Consider the following 18,676-nt stretch of genomic DNA (forward strand, 5'->3'; position numbering starts at 1 on the left):
ATGTGCTCAAAGAAAACCCCCAGCAAACACAGGGAGAACATACAACTTCCATGCAGATACCACCCTGGCCAAGATTCCAACCTGGGACCCTAGTGCCGCAAAGGCAAGGGTTGTTACCCTCCAAGCCAGCATGCTGCTTATATAGGGAATTTTTTTTACAAATGGGCCCCATCAGATGTCCTAATGATAGAAGAGTGCCTAAGGACACAGGCTAATAACAATTACTGTTATAAACTCTTAAAATGTAAGCTCCTTCGAGTAAGGGCCCTCTCCTCCTCCTATGTCACTGTCTGTGTCTGTCTGTCATCTGCAACCTCTATTTAATGTACAACGCTGCATAATATGTTAACACTGTATAAATACTGTTTATTAATAAAAATACTAAAAACAGTATACGAGTATTTTAGTATGAATCTTGGCCAAGAGTTTGTGATATCATGAATTTATTTTATAGGAGACGCTCTAAAACCCAATCCTAACATACTGAAATGATTGTCAAAATCTCTGATGATGGAGATGAATCCCACTTCCGAGCAGCTTTCCATTCACACTTTGCCATGTGTGAATTAACCTGGCTACGTGTGCCTAACTTGGAAACACCTAAAGAAAACAATTTCTGTGTAGCTTAGTCTCCCCCTCCATTCAATATAACGTGAAGGTGTACAAAAATGCTTGAAAGTTTAAGGGAGCAAAGTTTGTAGTATTTATCTGTGGAAAGAATTTATTTTAGTGTTGCTTTAAAAGGGAACAATAATGTTTCACATTATTAAACAGGAAATGCATAAATCTCAAACTGGAAGTATTTGTATTGCAGCTATGCATGAAATAGACCAAAGGCATTTTAGCTTACTCATTTTAGCTTGGAAGTGCAATGGAAGCTGTTCTATTTCCCTGATTTGATAAAGGAAGGATGTGGAACAGATTAGGAAAAGGTAAAGTTGTTTGTTTGTGGAGTTCAGCTATAAAATAGTTTGTGACAGACTTTCTTTAAATCTAAGGGACAACATCTATAAAGTATTCACTCTTTGGTATTCACTTCCATTTGGTTTGGTCACATGAAAAAGCCTGAACATTTGGTAAAAGGACTTCTGCCAAAGGAAAGTCAGAATGAATTTGGAATCTGCACACCACCCTTCAATTCAAGTTTTTATTTATACCCCCACCCTGCCCAACACACACCCACCCTCCAACACAGCTTTATGTTTGATCAACATCAACTTCAAACAGTGCATTTACCAACCTCTAACTGCAGAGAATCTATCTTCTCTTCTTGACACGTGTCTCCCTCACATTCATACTGAACTATTTTTCCATCTGTTTTGCTTGCAACAAGGCGATGAACATAATTATCTAGCGAGGAACATACAAAAAATGACGTATTACATACTTCCCAGACAAAAATAAAAACAAACAAATAAAAAAAGAGGGGAATAAACTAGAACTTCTGATGGCCTTTTATTGCCATCTTTGTTTTTCTCTTACAGGGACAACTACAACATTAGTATGGGGATTATAGACAATTTGGTTTTCAAATAGTTTTTATTGGGGTTTACAACAAACCAGAACAATTGTTCTAATATTGTTCAAAAATGAACTATAAATTGGAGTGCACAGTTGGTGCAAATAAAACTGTGTATGTGTAAAAAAAGCATTTTTGAGACTATGAAAAAATGAAGAAAAGAAAATCTTCACAGGTACAATGAGGGAAAACATAAAAATCCAGTGGAACGGGAAACATTTTATTACTAAGAACCTAGAGAGAGGTAGCACAAAACCCCAAGTTTGGGTTGAAAAACGACCTTTTAGGACCTCCAATTAAAAACAGACAATTTGCATGGATGGTCTAAGAGACTGAACACAAAATCTTACACCAGTAACAGTACAAAAAAAAAACAGTTGGATTAATGGCTAGCACAATTGCCTTTGCCACACTAGGCTTCTAGGTTCAAATGTAATTTATGACACTATCAGCATACAGCTTGTACATTCTTCCCACTCCCACACTTGTGCTCTCCCACTCCAGGCACTCCAGAATCCTCCCACACTGCAAAAACATACAGTTAGGTCAACTAGCTTCTCCCCAAAGTGGCCTTAGAATGTGTTAATGAGATATGACTATGGTAGGGACATTAGATTGTCAGCCCCTTTGAGGGACAGCCCGTGATATGGCCATGGACTTTGAAGTGTAAAATGTTGGCCCTTTATAAACACATAATAACAACAGAGACTGTTGTAGAGCTTTTCAGTACATGATTACTATATAGGGGCTGCAAAAATAAGGATATCACCTTATCCTTGTTGTTCTGTCACAAGTCTAATTGTTTTTTTTGCGTGTTCTTTACAGGCATAACTCACTTTTAGCCAAAAACTCAAAACAGTCAAAGCCTGTACATGGAGTCATTCTGAAGGGCCCCACAGTTACTACAATGACCACAACCCACCTAATTATCTTTTTCTTTTAAATATACACTTGTCTATACCACGGTTTCTCAACATTGTGTTCCACATAGTAAATTTTGCTAAATAAAATGCAAAATAACAGCAACACAAAACATACCTCCAGCATAATCCCAGACTCTGTGATTGGTGAGCTGCATTGCATAAGTATGCTGTGTCTCCTCAAAATGTTTATAGGCATGTCTGCTAACATATCTGCCACAGCCAATGTGACCACATATCAAACAAATCCAGAGGTTCTGCAATACAAAGAAAAATTCTGAATCAGGAGATGAGAATCCCTGCATGTATTATTCATGTTATCCAATATAATTATATATGTGGTGATATTTGGTGCTCCTCCTGCCATATTGTTCTGTGCATACTCAGTGCTGCAATATGTGGATAAGGTTGTAGTGGGCCCAGAAAGATGGTGACTGTTAAGCTAGAGAACCTAATGGCCTTTTACACTCTTTTACTAGTCTTAATTATCTTTTTAGAGGAACATGTCAGCTTGATCATCACAAAGACCTTTTTGAAATGTTAGTTGCTTGGCTAAAATGCTGACCATCTGGCTTTCTACATTTTTGATGAACATTTGAGTATTTTAGGAGTCATTATGTGCATACATGTTCTCAGTGATTCAGAGTATTAAAGCAACAGGTTAAGCATGGCAGCCATTCAAGTATGATTTTAAGAAACGGTGCTAGGCAGTGCCAGACCCCACTTTTCTCTCATGACAGGTCTCCTTTGATTTCTTTAAAACCAGATGATGTTATTAATGACTAGATGGCTAGGCTAAATATTGGTAATGTGCCAGTAATTTAGTTTTGTATACCCAAATATTTTTAAAAGCTCTAAGAACATATATGGTTTTATGGTACACTGTTTTATTAAAACCCCACTGTTATAAATCCTTAAAGTTATCAAACAAAAAAATGAAAACAATAAATTCAAAATAGAGAATTTTTTGGAATTTTGGACAATAAAAAAATGGATTACTGTGTAGTTTAAACTACAACCTGAAGGTGGTATTGTTCATCTGCAGACCTGCATGTAATCACGATGTCAACCACACCATAGTGAAAACAGGATCAGGAACCACTCTGACTGGTTATCCATCCCATGCGTGGACTCAGGCAGCCAACACTTTGCACAGTTGGACAGTTGGTGGTTCGCAATCACATGGACAGTTGTAGTCACCACTGGTGATGAGGATTTAGTTTCCACTAGTGAGATTATCGCGTTAATATGTACAAAATAGTGTTTAAAGCCATGTTACTCTTTATAGTTTGCAGATATAAAAGTATATGAGGGCATCCTTATTAGCTAACCATTGTCTATAACAGTGGTCCCCAACCTTTTCTTACAGTGGGGCCTGGTACATGTACAGCCTACACCACTCTGCCACCCCCAGCAGCTCTGCCTCCCGCCAAGTACACCAGCTGAGAACAGCAGAGCAGCATGAGAAAGCCGACGTGTTGTCAAGCAGCAGAACCGCTCTGTCACTCCCAGCAGCTCCTGTGAAAGCAGTGCGAGGAAAGCAGCCCGCGCCGTCACCAGTTCCAGAGCAGTGCAAGGATGGCCGCCTCCCGCTACCTGCGGCCCCGCAACTCAACAGCCACGGACTGGCACTGTGGGTTGGGGACCACTGGTCTATAAGGCTGGGTACACACGTGCAATATTTGTCGTTGGAAAGGATCTTTAACTATCCTTTCCAGCGACTAAGGACAGCACCATGCATGAACGAGTGCTGTACATACAGCACCATTCTGTTCTATGGAGAGGGGAGGGGGAGAGCGACTGAGCGGCACCCTGCTTACGATCGTTAGTCATCCATTGTCCGTGGATCCACCAGGACAGTCATTCAAGCGATGGACGACGGGCACTGTACACACGTCAGATTCTCGTCCGATATCGGCCCTGAGCCGATTATCAGACGACAACCATTGGATGTGTGTACGTAGCCTAACACACACACCGTGGGATTCCTGCTTTGTTGCACTACACAGTGGGTGGAGATATTGCTCTTCACGCTGTTGCTGGTATTGCTATAGCTACTAGGGAGGGACCCTGAGTGATTATAATGAAATACACATCTCCTGTTAGTAATTAAAATAACAATTTGTCTAGTTAAATAAAAACTTTTCTTGAAGATGTAACAGGAAGCAAAAGGCGATCAAATCTATAACATGGACACTTGTCATCAGTTCAGGGTTACTCATTAGAATGTTTCAAAATCTTTGTTTTGAAGATAACTGGAAAACATTTGGACATGGAAAACAAAAATTCTACTAGTGGCAATAGCAATAAAAACTTTACAGGGTATTTAACTCTTTCTTATTGTACACATAAGAGAAATATATTATTGTTACAGAAAACACCTCTTACAACATCTTGCCTAAACTTTTCAGTGTGAACTGATATTCATTGGATTATGAGATACAGGATATTATGAGTTTAATTAGCAGTTTTATTCATAATGCAAACATCAGCTCTGAAGCAGAACAGCTTGTTCAGTGTGTTCCATGCAAAAGACACAGTATAAAATTAAACCCACATGTTTCCAGAGCAGAGCACCAAAATGTCAACTTACTTCCTGTACACCACACTCAAAGCATTTGTTTTCCTCCACTGGTTCTGGGGTTTGGCAATATCTACACACTGGACATCTGTAAGAAAAATGTTTTACATCCAAATCTGAAGCGCATAAGGACTTAAGTGAGATAACTATTGTAAGCTGTGACAAAGGAAGACTTGGTGAAATGAATCAAAAACAAAGATTGCTTTACTACAGACACCTGTAGTTAAATAAATAGATGTTATCTATATATGTCATCTATGCAAAGTGTTGCAGACCATGCCCTCAGGTTGCATTGCCAATGTCTTATTTAAGTTAGCTCCCAATAAAGAAAAATGTTAATCTAATCTCATGTAATTAAACAAAGAACACCTGGAACAATAGAAAGAAAAGGGATATGCTTTAAATGAGGATGATAAGAACATTTACATATTATCATTAAAGTTCTTACCCTTTGTATACTGTTGCTTTAGGATGTTTATGTTCTAGCAAGGTTTGGTGTCATTTCCTAGGTGTGACAGTAACTCAAATCTTTATGCAGCATTTCATTCACATCAGTTTTTATAGTCTAAGAGATACACTTCTAACACTTACAAAAGCACGCGGACACAGGCCCCAAAACGTCTTGTTTGGATGGCATATTTGGATGGAGTTAGTATGGGACCTCACATTTTCACCCAGGGACTGCGCCGTATCACACTGTAGTACTAATGCTTAGTATTTGTACATTTTTCATAAATAATAAAGTATTTATTAATCAATAAAAAATGTATGTAGGAAACTAGTTTTTCACATTTAAAGCACATACTTTTTTTTTTTTTTTTTTTAGAAATTCCTTTTGAAAAAAAAACAAAAATTAAACAGTCACTGCAGAGTATTGAATTATGCAGATCAGGATTTCTGACTTTACTGTACCATTCCTGCTTTACATTCTAGTTATTGGCCAATGACTTGTCAATAAAAGGTAAATGGTCAGCCATGGCAGCCCACTTATTCTTAAAACAAGGTAACTCTTTATTGAAACACAGCCGAACAATTTTTTAGGTATTTCTTCTTGAAGTGTCTAGTTTTAACTAGAACAAGATTTATAATTGTATAGCTTTATTCAGGACAGTCATAGCAGATAACCTAAAATCATCTTTTTTTTGCAGTACTGTACTAAGTAAAGCTGTATATGACCTGTCAGGAATATGGGGTATTATATGTTCTGTTTCATTTGATACCCAATCGTTAGTAAATGTTTTAGTCTAAGGCTACGTACATACGTGCAATAACTGTCGTTGCAAAACGAACGATTGACGACCGATCAACATTTATATTGAAGCAAAAAAATGAGTTCAAATATAATCCACCAATAATGTACACACACTAGATACCATAGTTTAAACGATGCAGGTAGTGACGTGTACTAGAGAAAGAGTACTGCTGAACCATTCACGATCACTGAACGACCGAACACAGAATAGATTGTGAACGACTGTCGTCAAATCAGATCCGCCTGGACGGTCTTTCGTTTCCAGCGACTTTCCTCATTCGTCGGCGTCGTTAGCCAGTCGTTGTGCACTTTTTTTGTTAAAGATTATCGGCCGATCATTCGTCAATCACTTGTTTCCAATGACTATTGCACGTGTGTACGTACAGATTAGTGATGATTTCACCCCCTAGAATATCAAACAGAACATGTCTGTTCTGTCAAAATAACTATACACAGTAATAAATAAAACAATATTACACCAAGAGTAATTCCCTTTTAAAAGCAGCAGGAGGCACAAAATCTTCCCCCTAAACCTGTTGATACTTTGTGAGGGGCAAAACTTTAAAACACTTGTTGTCAAATATAAACTGTGACAGAAACAGGTTTTATTAATATACATTAGGAAAGGAAAAGGAGCTGCTGTCTGTATTAACCAAACAATTTTCAGCTATCATTTTGCAGGCAGCACATGTTTGGATGTGAAGGGCAACAGTTCCATTTGCTGAATTCATCAGCCAGATTAGATAATAAAAGTTACCCACGTGGTGTCATCCCAGCGCTGCAGACATTGGCTGTGGAAACTGTGATTGCACAGAGTTGTCAAAATGCCATTCACAGACTCATCCATCCTCTCCAGGCACACGGTGCATTTAGGGAGCTCTGTCAAATCCATCACTGGCAGACTGGCACCCTGAAAATGACATTTCAATGAACTTTAAAGTCAACAAAAAACTCAAGTCAGAAGCTAAAAATAATCTTTATAATATTACAATGAGAAATCAGTCAACCAAGATCGGGCCTGATTTAATTAGATGCAGCAACACTCAAGGCATAGTAAAGTGCCCTTTTAAGCAGCATCTTTAGAATTTTTTTAATGGGTCACTTTAGCAAATTTTGTATGGTGCTTTCATGGCTTGATAAAATAGGGGCCTAAAAACATAACAATTGTATTTCTAGTAACAATGAATAAAAACAAACCTATTCAAATACCATAAATACATGCGTCTGTTTACTGACAAAAATCACATACGGTTTAATTCACTAAGCTACCATGTTAACAATCAATAATAGCAAACACATGTGTTAAAGCTTTGTGAATTAAATCTGCTACAGCTATGATGTTGCTTTGGGTTAGCAGGTCCTACCTTGGGCTCATGAAATTAAACACAGGCATAAAGAATATACTTACATCCTCTGACTTTAAAACCTCTGCTCTTTCTACATAGACCAGCTGACAAACATCCTCTTCTATAGAATTGAACTGGCGTCCGTTGCTTGCCATGTAAAAGCTATCTGCATCTGCCTGGGGGCAAAATAGAAAAATGTAGAAAACAGAATTACCTATAATCCATGGACCAGCACAGTTTAGTAGTAGGTGTTTAGGTCCTAAAGCACCAATGCAGGTGATCTAACTCACTCAGCATAGAATGTATACACAATGTTCCTCTAGATAAATCTTCTGTCATGTTTTTTTTCTCCATGCCTAGCACAGTCACGTGGAGTCTGAACACTGTTTGTTGGTCTCTATACATGTGAATTGGGAGATTCCAGTGTGCACTTTTACTGTAGCTGTGCCTTTTCAACTGTCATAATATTGTTCCACATGTATTTTTCATGTATACAACTGAACACATCAACAATTTACCTAAACAGTAAATGTAAAACAATATGCATTATCTGAATTGTTTATTAAAAACTGTATAAGCTATATTACAAGTAAGCTTGTTAGTGCAACTTTTATAAACTAGGAGTAAAAATAATTCCCTAAATCGTGAAGTACAAGCTAGTATGCTTTCCCAATTGCAAGCCACACTAAAAAGTAGCAGCACCACTGACCAACAGTCAGTAAAGCACAACACAAATCAATCAATGACCCAGATACTGAGGACCTTGGATAAGGATATTAGTCATGCAAGTAATATTGTAAAATTATGACTTTAGCTTTCAGCCTACATATGTCACAGGTTTGCATAAAGGCAAGTTTATGTAAAAACCCTAAACCTAATTTAGGACACAGCCCTTCCTCCCCCTGCCTTAGGTGCTTACTCATCTCTTACCAACAGCAGTGACATTCTGTCAGAAATTCAGTGCTTTCTTGGCAGAAGCTTTCTATAGTGTATGGCCATATTCACATCTATGAGCATTAAGGCTACATACACTTATGATGGGATTATCGGACGACAATCACCTGACATCGGCCTAGAATCTGGCGTGAGTACAGCGCTCGTTGTTCATGGATGGGTCCTGGTGGATCCATGAATGATGAATGATCATAATAAACGTGAAGAGGAGAGAGCGCAGCAGGGTGCCGCTCCGTCGTTCTCCCGCTCCCCTCCCCTCTCCGTAGAGCAGAATGCTGCTTTGTGTACAGTCTTTTGTCATTGGAAAGGATCATGAAAGATCTTTTCCAATGACAATTATTGCACGTGTGTACCCAGCCTAAGAGTTACTTCCCCAGCAGCACCAGGCAAGATGTCAAGAAGAAGGCTGTCTGCAACCGTTTTTTCATTTTTACCTTTAGCCCCACTCCACTTTTTAGAATATTTCTCCGTTGGCATGCGACTCAAAACGGATAAAATAAATTAAAAATGAGTGGTCTGAAGTAGCACAAAAAGGCCAGTGTTTATTGTCTTAACATTTTTGCTGGTGTTAGCTTCTTTCTCCAAACAACCATATGAGAACACAAAAGCATCTTGAAGTTGGTCAAAAGCACTTGTCAAGGAATTCTGAATAAGCTCAGCAGTATATCAAATGGATGTCAAATGCAAGCTAATCAACACAGGCCAAAGCCCATCGACACAGGTCCCTATCTAGTAAGCTGGGTACAACTGTCAAAGAAGCTGCATTAGTACGGAAACATCATGCTGGCTCACAGCAATATCACAAAGGATTTGCAAAGTTCAGCAAAAATGAAAAGATAGAAGCATCATATACTTTACTGCTTTCTTCTTCATTTATCAAGATAAACAATAAAAAAAGGAGATTTCACGTCAAGAATCTCCAAATGGATTTAGGAGAAGGCTTTTAAACAAAAGTCAGAATGTATTTAGATTTGTGTAAGCTTGACGAGTATGCAGAAAACGTAACGAATAACTACTAATAAATGCAGACAATAAGGTTTCATCCCTAATCAAGGTTTCATGTGACAGTTATTTATTATTTTGTTTAATATATGTAAATCCACCATTGCTTGCAGTGTAGCAGCTCAATACCTACTGGGTATATGAATAACCGACACCACCATCCATTCCAACATGTAAACTACTTAGGATTTATAGTGAGCATTGCCCGTTCACAATGAGCATGCAAACCTCATTAGATCATTTTGACTTGACCATTTTAAAAGTAGCTTGCAAGCCAAAAAAGTGTGGGCGCCCCTGAATTACATCCTTCCAGCCTGGCCAATTAAGATGGCTGAAGACCCGAACCTAGAAAAGGACCAGATGATGACGGCAGTGTCTGACAGAGTGAGGGAAGGTGAGTGTAGTGTTCTCCCCAGCCCCTTTTAGCTGGGTGGATAACCAAACATTTTTCAGTAACCATCCGAGGTTTTGGGCAGTTACTGAAGAGTTGGGTCAGAATACAGGGGCCACCACACAACTAGAATTTCTTCCTGGGTTGTTAGCAGAAACAAAGCAGAAACATATCAGCAATTGTTCGTCTTAATAGGGAGAGGAAGAAATGGTAAGAATAATACCTGGGAACTGAATTTTATAAGAACCATGTACTGATTTGGTGTGGAGTCCCGAATGATCTTCATATGTTCGATAACCTCATTAAATGGAGCCACAAATTTCATGAGATCATGGCTCGTCATTGCCGCAGGAACAGTAAGAATACATAGCATTGCACTGCGTCGAACGTCTTCTTTCAGTGAAGTCATCTTACTGGAGAGAAAAAGAAATGATAATTTGTTACATTTATAATCTGATTAGATTAGTGTTTGTACTTGGCCAGCATGACAGCATTTTCGGAATTCCTTGTATTTCATAAAAAGACTCAAATGTATTTTAGGTCACCACCTGAGTTTACAGTCTTCTTTTAGGTGTGTCACCAACTAAGCAGTGTAAAGGGCTACCTGACATGATATAAACTGATGGGAAAGTTCAGGTAGTTCCCATTACATTGTTTCAGCACATAAGAGTCAAGCTGTAATGAGTATGTTGGGCATAAGAAGCAATATCAGATCATACGCACAAAAGAAAATGCAACATTTATAAACGTATAAATCTAATGCAAGCCAGATATCCACTAAATAATGCATTTACCCCATGTAAGTAATAAACGGCAGCCAAATTTAGGATGCCTTCTAGATAGGATTGCCACCTCTTGAAAAATGTGCACGCATCCTCCTTTTCTTACACCTACAGACTCTAAGGATTGAATCAAGAGCATACTATGCCTATGATTTTGCAGACTTGAAACATTGAGAGAAAGCAAATAATTCAGCAATGCTTCTAAGTAAATTGACAGCTTCTAAGTCACTAGGTCGTGGCTCTAGAGTCAGTCAAATACAACCTTGCCATGTATTTATTTTCAAAGTAAAGAGATTTTCAATGTTCTGGTTAATAAAAGATCAGCTAAGAGTATTTCACTGCAAGATTAAGCAGGTCTGGCAACCTCTGGAAGCTAACCAATTTACTTTCTACTTGTGTAATGTGATTTTAGATTACTTTTTCTGGGTCTGGGGAGAACACTGTATATATATATATAGGTGAATGATCCTAAAAGTGCTCAGCCCTGAGTTGTAGAGGTGGATGCCAGGAGAAGAGCTTGAAGACTTACCTACACCAGTCAAAGAGTGTTTTACCAGTGAGCTTCCTAGCCATAAATGTGAAAAAAAAACTATATACCTACTTTTCTCATAGCTAATGGTTTGAATACTTCTTAAATTTGCATTTTTTATTAATACACGAGGACAATGTGGCTGATTTAATAAAGCTCTCCAAGACCGGAGATAATACATTTTCATCGCTCCTCCAATGACTTCCTCACTCATAACCTCATCAAACGTATGGATATAAGACTCCTCTAGAGCTGCCCCAACTCTCTGGAATGGTCTTCCTCATCCTTTTCAGCTTGCTCATACTTTCTGCTCATTTAAAAGAGCACTCAAAACCCATTTTTTCAAACTTGCCTACCCATCTTCTTCTGTCTTTTGAAACCATCACTACTTCCCACCACTACATATCTCCCTATCCTCTCCTCCTGTATCACTGTCTGTATTAGTCTGTCATTTGCAACTCCTATTTAAAGTACAGCACTGCCTAATATGTTGGCGCTATATAAATCCTGTTTATTATTATTAATAATAATAATAATAATAACTGAAGCTGGGAGATCCTTCGCTGATGAAAGTGTATCCTCTCCAGCGTTAATAAATCAGGCCCAATATGTTGCAATACTACACAGAATTGGACATTTTTCATGAATTACTGTTGTTCAAAGTGCACTGTGCAATTCAATTTGAATGATTTATTGGTGTTAAACATTTGTTCTACTATGGAGAGAGGCAGAAAAAACAAACAACTATCCACAGAACTATTTAAAAAAATTAATAAACATTAATACCCTATGATGCAGCTTAATTGGCCTTATCTGTTGCTGCCGCATTTTTTTTCAGGCTGCCTCACTTAATATACAGCGCTGCAATTAAATACATATTCAAATGTTTCCAAAAATTCTTATCCTAAAGAAATAAAGTAAATGCAGACTGCAGATGTATGGGCTGATTAGCTGCAATATTTGACATTTCTGGATTTAAATATACTTTACGTATATATTGTGTGTAAGTGAAACAAAATCCTAAAAAATGGTTAGGCCACCTGAGGTGCTATACAGGAGGTAGTAACTAGAAACAAAATGGTTAAAAAAAGTATAAAGAACCTAATTTATTAGTAAAATACTTTAGTAGTGCTTACTTTGTTTTGTAGAGATGCATTATGCCATGCACTATTTCAACAGAGGGGTTCCCACTAAAGAAAGTGATCTGCTCAGGCAGCTGTTTTGAGGGAGAATCAGGAGCCGTTTTGTTGGTAGTTACAGACAATTCTTCTAATTTCTCTGAACCGGAATCCCTTGGTGCATCTAAAACAGGTAGAAATAAAAACATTTTTAATAATTAAATTTGCCTGCAGTACCACCAATAGCCAACTCTACATGACTACTGGAATATTAACATTTTATATAGTGCTTTTAGCTATAGTTTTAGGGAATTCAGTAACGCATATTTGAACAAGACAAAAGCCAATAAATGAAATAAAGTAGACACAGACAAGTTATTTTTGTAATAATATTGGCCTTCGTTAGACACAAAGCAGGCAACATTTACATGACAATTACAAACTATCTATATAAACATCCTAAGAAAAAAAAAAGAAAAATACATTGCCACCCAAGTCTGTCCAAAATAAAAAAAAGTATATACAATGAATTTATATGTCCTAGTGCTTTAGTTCTTTAAACATGCTGCAAGTATGGAAATACATCTGTAAACCCCAGGCTCCCTGTTCAAGCTGACAACACTGCTTGAAATTTTGTCAGCAGCAGAGATAATTAGCCCTTCATAAAATTTACCCTTCTAGATTACAGAACACCCTCTCCCTCCGATTTTCATTTTTATAACATAGGGGAGGTGTTGCAAATTCTATAAGAACTTGGATAGGGCTAACAACAATGCTTGCAATTGCATTGCACGAAAGCAGAGTTGTCAGGCCACTGGATTGTTTAGATATTTTCAGTATTCTTAAAAAAGAAAAAAACATGGGGGGTTATTTGAATATTGCAGAGATACACTAAATTTATAGCGAGTTTTGTACAATGTTGCTGGTCATACATTGCAAACTGCTGGAGAGACAGATTGTTTTATCAAACTATCAGTACACAGAAAAAGGGAAAAAAATATTATGTATACATATAGGCTAAAAAAAGTCAACCTTTCATTACAGATATTCAGAAGATGCCTAGAATCAAATATAGGAAAATCATTATTTGCATACTTGTCTCATGTCACTGATAAGTATTAAAACCAGTGGGTCAGGAAGACAGGAGAATAGTTTTTTTAGGATTGCTATGGCAGCCTTCCAGTTTCTACCATGACTATTTTCCTTTAAAAATGTCTTCAGTGTAAATATGTCAAATCACTCAGCATTGTTCACCTGTACTTGGACCTATGGTTTCTATTATCACGTCAGTCATTTCCCTTCTCCCAATGTGCTGATGCAGAATCGCTGCCTTTTCTACAGCCATTTTTCCATCTAAGTAAGCTGTTGCAGTATGAAGCGTCTTCTCTTTAATTTCCTCATCGGACATCTCGGTGGCTAGGAAGAAACATGATTATTAATGAGTCGTGGTTTACAGGAAAGGCGGAAAACAACAGAGAACACAGCAACAGACTAACCTCCATGTAAATATGAAAAATACGCTCAAAGCACTTAGCAGCTCAGAGTAATTGGATTTTGTACTCCTTTGAATATAGTTCAGCTGATCATAAATCACTGCTAGTATGATGGTGAAAGACAGTACAGTGCCCCACTTAAAAGGCAAAGACATCACAATGCTACTTGAAATATCTGATGTATGTCATCACTTATTTATAAGACATAAAATGCAGCTTTGTCAGCTTGTTAGATTTCAACTATGGGCAAAATAGATAATAGAGCCCCATGCTGAATAAATGTAATGAAAACGCTGGCTACCAGTATATGGGTATAAAATGTGTGAAAAAAAAAGTGCATGTCAACTTTTTGTTCAAACCATTCTAAATGCAAGTACAATAACAATGTATCAGAATACCCCTAGGTGAATCATAAGTGAGCTCTTCTTTTCTGATCCTCTGCACTCTATAATCATTACAATAATAGTATACCACAGCCATTTAAAGAAAGTAGCATGTGGGGAGATGCAGTATTTTAAAGAAAAACAATGTTTCCCTATTTAACAACCAGTGCATAGTGCATAAAAAATTTAATGCCAACTCTCTTATTCCACAAATCACTGACAATATGTAGTTAGAAGCTGTGAAACGTCTGAGCCAAAAAACACAGAGAGAAGAAGCAATGAAGAGCTTTTAAGGAATTGTAAAGGTCAGGTACAGTTTAAAGAGTCAATTCCCACAACATGTAGCAACACACTTGACATTCATTTTGCTAGGTGTTCATTATTTCAATGGCACCCCAAATGCATTTAAAAGAGGATCTCACAGCAATGCATGGCAGTTCCTGACTTCTCTATATTTGTGCGTTGTATAAGTGTTGTGGTGAGTAGTACATTCATTTCTGCTCAAACACAACACATGCCAATGTGGACAGCAACACAAGTTTTCAAAAAATAATTTTCACTGTGGTGTCCAAACACCATAGAAATTTGACTTGAATTTTCCAAGTGATTGTAATAACTTGAAAAATGGTCTAGAGAATTTGAAAAGCTTAACAGGTATTGAAGTGTCACTTCAATAGTGTTGGACAACCCACTGCACAGTCCAGAGGCCAACCAGTAAATTCTAAATTCATTGACTGCTTGTCTTCTGGGATTCCTCAAGCCCCACCGATAATTGGACAACTTATTAATGATCAGCAAAGATTGCAATTGTTCTGGCAGCAGCAAAAACAGTACCTACTGTTAATTTAAAGCAAGTTTGGCTTTTTAAGTTAAAGTGATAAAACTTTGCACACATTACTTCCACAAAACATATGGGCACTGGGTAATATTCTGCAGCGATCTTGGGGTGACCTACTTACTGATGTAGCCCATTCACTTCAATAAAAATAGGGGATATAAGCAGGTTAATTAAAAAATATACCGATTAAGTAAACTGAGTGTTGTTCATTGTATATACTGCAGATCTACAGTAAACTAAAGTCTGACTGGTCACTAACAGATGAAGTGGTTTCTGATGACTTCATGACATACATATGTATGCTGCCATGGGGAGGAAACCAAAAAGGAAAATTTTGATAGTATCAAATTCATTTTCTATTTTTGCTGCAGTCTGCGTCCTTACTGGAGAAACTTCTTATCTTTCATTGGGAACGCTCACCAGCAGATCGACAGGGACAAAGAAAATAAGATTTTGGGCAAAGCTGGGCTTAAATTATCACAATAAAATTATGATTAGGTGAAGTAATAAGCGATAGCAATCAGTGGAAAGATGATCCAGCAAACTAAAAAAAGTATTTTCAAATGCCAGCGGTGCCAGTCCTGTGTAGAAGAGGTCAAAATATTTTTTTTGAAGCATTATCTATTATTACATGGAGAAGTTGATCATGGAAGGTCTCAGGATGATAAAAATATCTCCAATAATAATTGAATAATAAACACTAAATATAGTAATTGCAGCAACCTAATGAGCAAATACACAATGAAAGCCAAGGCTGAAAGGGTTTAGAAGCTGGCACAATCTCTCCTAAAGTAATATGAAAAAGTTTACAAGAAAAAAAAAATATTATTTTCCCAGAGGATTAATTTTTAGTGTCCTAAAATGCAGTTTGGCCCTAAAAAATATGAGAAAAATAAAGTAGAGGCATGGACTAACTTGATGCACCCATCCACAAAAAGAAAACAGAAAACCTACAATTGTTTCCAATTTTACATAGTAAATCAGGTTGAAAAAAGACTTAAATCCATCAAGTGTGGATGAAAAATGAAAAAAGTAACTGGCCACCCATCACTGTTTACTCCGTATTTAACAAGAATCTGACTTTGCTTTAGGATTTAACAGAATACATTGAAAATTAACAGAAATAAAAGCAGCAGACACAACAATAATAATGGGACCCTTATTCTTATAATTTGTTGCACCTTTAAAGTAAAGGTCTGCACACAACTAAGTGGCTGACAATAGGTAATGTTGTCCACTCTTCTTCAGAAAATTGTCCTTGCTTTGTTAGGGTGTCTTCCCCAAACTGCAGGTTTCGGTTCTGAGATGTTTAATAGGCTTCAAACCTAAATATACAACTTTAGGATATTTCAACAATTTATTCTAAGCCATTCTGGGGTGCTTTTACTGTTTGTTTTGGGTCATTATCCTGTTGATATAACATAACCTGTAAATGAGACGAAGTTTTCGGACAATGAATAGTATTGTTTCCCTGAAGAACAATTGAAAGTCCTGAGATTTCAGTGTTCCCTGCGCAGCCTCAAAGCACCCGGTGCCAGATACAGCACAGTAACCAAACACATAACTGAGCCTCCTCCGTGTTTCATAGTACTCACAATGTTTTCTGTCTGTTAACATGGAGTAGATATGACTTGCCAAAAAGCCAGTTTTGTAGTTTTGTTCCACTTGTTCAAAACACTGTCTCCCAGAAACAATGTATCTTGACAATATGCATTTTAGTAAATCTCAGTCTAGATTTTTATGTTTTTTTTTTTAACAGTAGAGTCCCTTCTAAGTCTCAGATGGTGATATTAGATACTGACTGACCTCAACCTTGGGAGTTCAGATTTATCTCCTTGAAGTTGTCTGTTGCTTATTTCCTGCCAAACGCACAATCCTTCTGGTATCAATTTTTCTCTTTTGGCCATATCAAGAGAGGTTGGTTACGGTCTCATGTACCTTTTATTTTAATACTTGCACCTTTATTTTTTATTTTTTTACAGGAACATCAGGCTGCTTGTAGATGGTCCAACAGCCTTCCCCTTTAACATGCTGGTCTAGAATTTTCTTTCTGATGTCCTCAGACAATTCTCCTCTTTTGTTTTCTCTTGTCCATGTTCAGTTTGAGAAAACAATGTTACCAAGCAGAAGAGTCCCCACTTTTCTCCATTTAAATATACCAAATGACTGCTTACACTATTGGACATGTATTTACAGCAATTAGTTTGTTTGAAAAATCCATTTATGAACTTTTCCATGAGTACTGAAAAACATGTCCTGACCATTTTAGAATAAGCAATACTTTGTTTCTTTTCGCTCTGTATTGTCTGTATTGGTGACAAAGGGGAAAAGAGGATCTCAATCCCTTGATGATTGGTGCCAATACTGTTTGCAAAACCTAGGCATTGTCATAGGGGTCACATTCTCCTCCATATACAGACATCCTGGGTACTCTAAAAGGCGGTGATGGAGCAGCAAGAGTCCATGATGAGGAGCGGAAGGTTTTGTCCTGTAAAGATGGCTATTACAAATCTCTCCTTCTACAAATACTCCCTGCCAAGCAGTTACACTGACCTTTTGTTTCCATACATCAGACACACTGGACCTGTGTTTAGCCCAATGCAATAACAACATTCAATCTATTGTATTATATATTCTCAATGTTCTGGGGGAAAATGGAACAATCCACTACTATGCAAGGCAATAAAGCCTTTTCTCAGGCTTTCGGTCCATTAAAACTGACGGATTAGAACCATTTTTCTGGATGTGACGCGTTGTTTCCACTGGCCCATCCACAGGCGGCCATTTCCACTGCCATGTCGCAATCACATGGTTGTTGTTAGAAGGCCATAATGACCCATTATAATCCCTTGGGGTGCACTGAACAGCACAACAAAGTCTGTAAAATCTGAACCCAGGTACATATAGGAGAGGCTAAATATCTACATGTCTGAAAGAGGCTTCAGAAAGAATAATCAATAGGAAAGGTGTAAATTCTGACATTCTGACCAGGAACCAGCATGGAGATAATTACTTCTAACATTTCTCTGCAAGTCATTATCTGTATACGTGTTACCGGGTAGCAGCTCCTGTATTGTGACATGTCAGGTGTTCTTTATACCGGTATATAAGGTATATGGTGCTCTATAGAATAACTTTATGTACTCAGTGGAAGATATGTGGTATTGTAAAGGGTTTCCTTAGTAAATATGAATAGAAGAAAGCAGGAATAAGGAACACAAAATACCCAAACACGACAGGTATGCTCGTATCTGCTTATCATACTCACCAGCGCAGTATTGGAAGCCCACAGGAACAGGAGAATTATCCGCAAGCTCCAGCCGGACGACAACCAGTGAAACACTCATATGTTTAGCCAAAAGCGGACAGGAAAAGCACAGAGGAAGAGTCACTACAATAACCCGACACACTCCGACTTCTCTGCGTTCTTAGAACTGCACGTCCGGAATCATGAACACCTGACTCCATCTGGGACTTTTCATTGGCTGTCGACTATGACTTGACAAAGATCCGCGGCCACCATGTTTGATTAGGGAAAACAATGTAAACAAGGCGTAGATTGTAATTT

General features: G+C 37.7%; 1 protein-coding gene across 1 annotated transcript in view; it reads right to left on the bottom strand.

Moving 5' to 3' along the window:
* Positions 1–18,563, bottom strand: part of BRAP (BRCA1 associated protein) — a 26,966-nt gene extending 8,403 nt beyond the window's left edge. Inside the window, exons 1-9 of the mRNA XM_072413937.1 lie at positions 18,377–18,563; positions 13,649–13,810; positions 12,413–12,578; positions 10,189–10,378; positions 7,681–7,794; positions 7,034–7,182; positions 5,033–5,108; positions 2,558–2,696; positions 1,241–1,350 (exon numbers count right to left, since the gene is read on the bottom strand). Coding sequence (XP_072270038.1) covers positions 1,241–1,350; positions 2,558–2,696; positions 5,033–5,108; positions 7,034–7,182; positions 7,681–7,794; positions 10,189–10,378; positions 12,413–12,578; positions 13,649–13,810; positions 18,377–18,455 — 1,185 coding nt within the window. The 5' untranslated portion in view covers positions 18,456–18,563. The remainder of the gene's footprint in view (positions 1–1,240; positions 1,351–2,557; positions 2,697–5,032; positions 5,109–7,033; positions 7,183–7,680; positions 7,795–10,188; positions 10,379–12,412; positions 12,579–13,648; positions 13,811–18,376) is intronic.
* Between the last annotated feature and the right edge of the window lie 113 nt (positions 18,564–18,676).

The sequence above is a fragment of the Pyxicephalus adspersus genome, chromosome 6, assembly GCF_032062135.1.
Source record: "Pyxicephalus adspersus chromosome 6, UCB_Pads_2.0, whole genome shotgun sequence".
In the NCBI taxonomy this organism is placed as follows: Eukaryota; Metazoa; Chordata; class Amphibia; order Anura; family Pyxicephalidae; genus Pyxicephalus; species Pyxicephalus adspersus.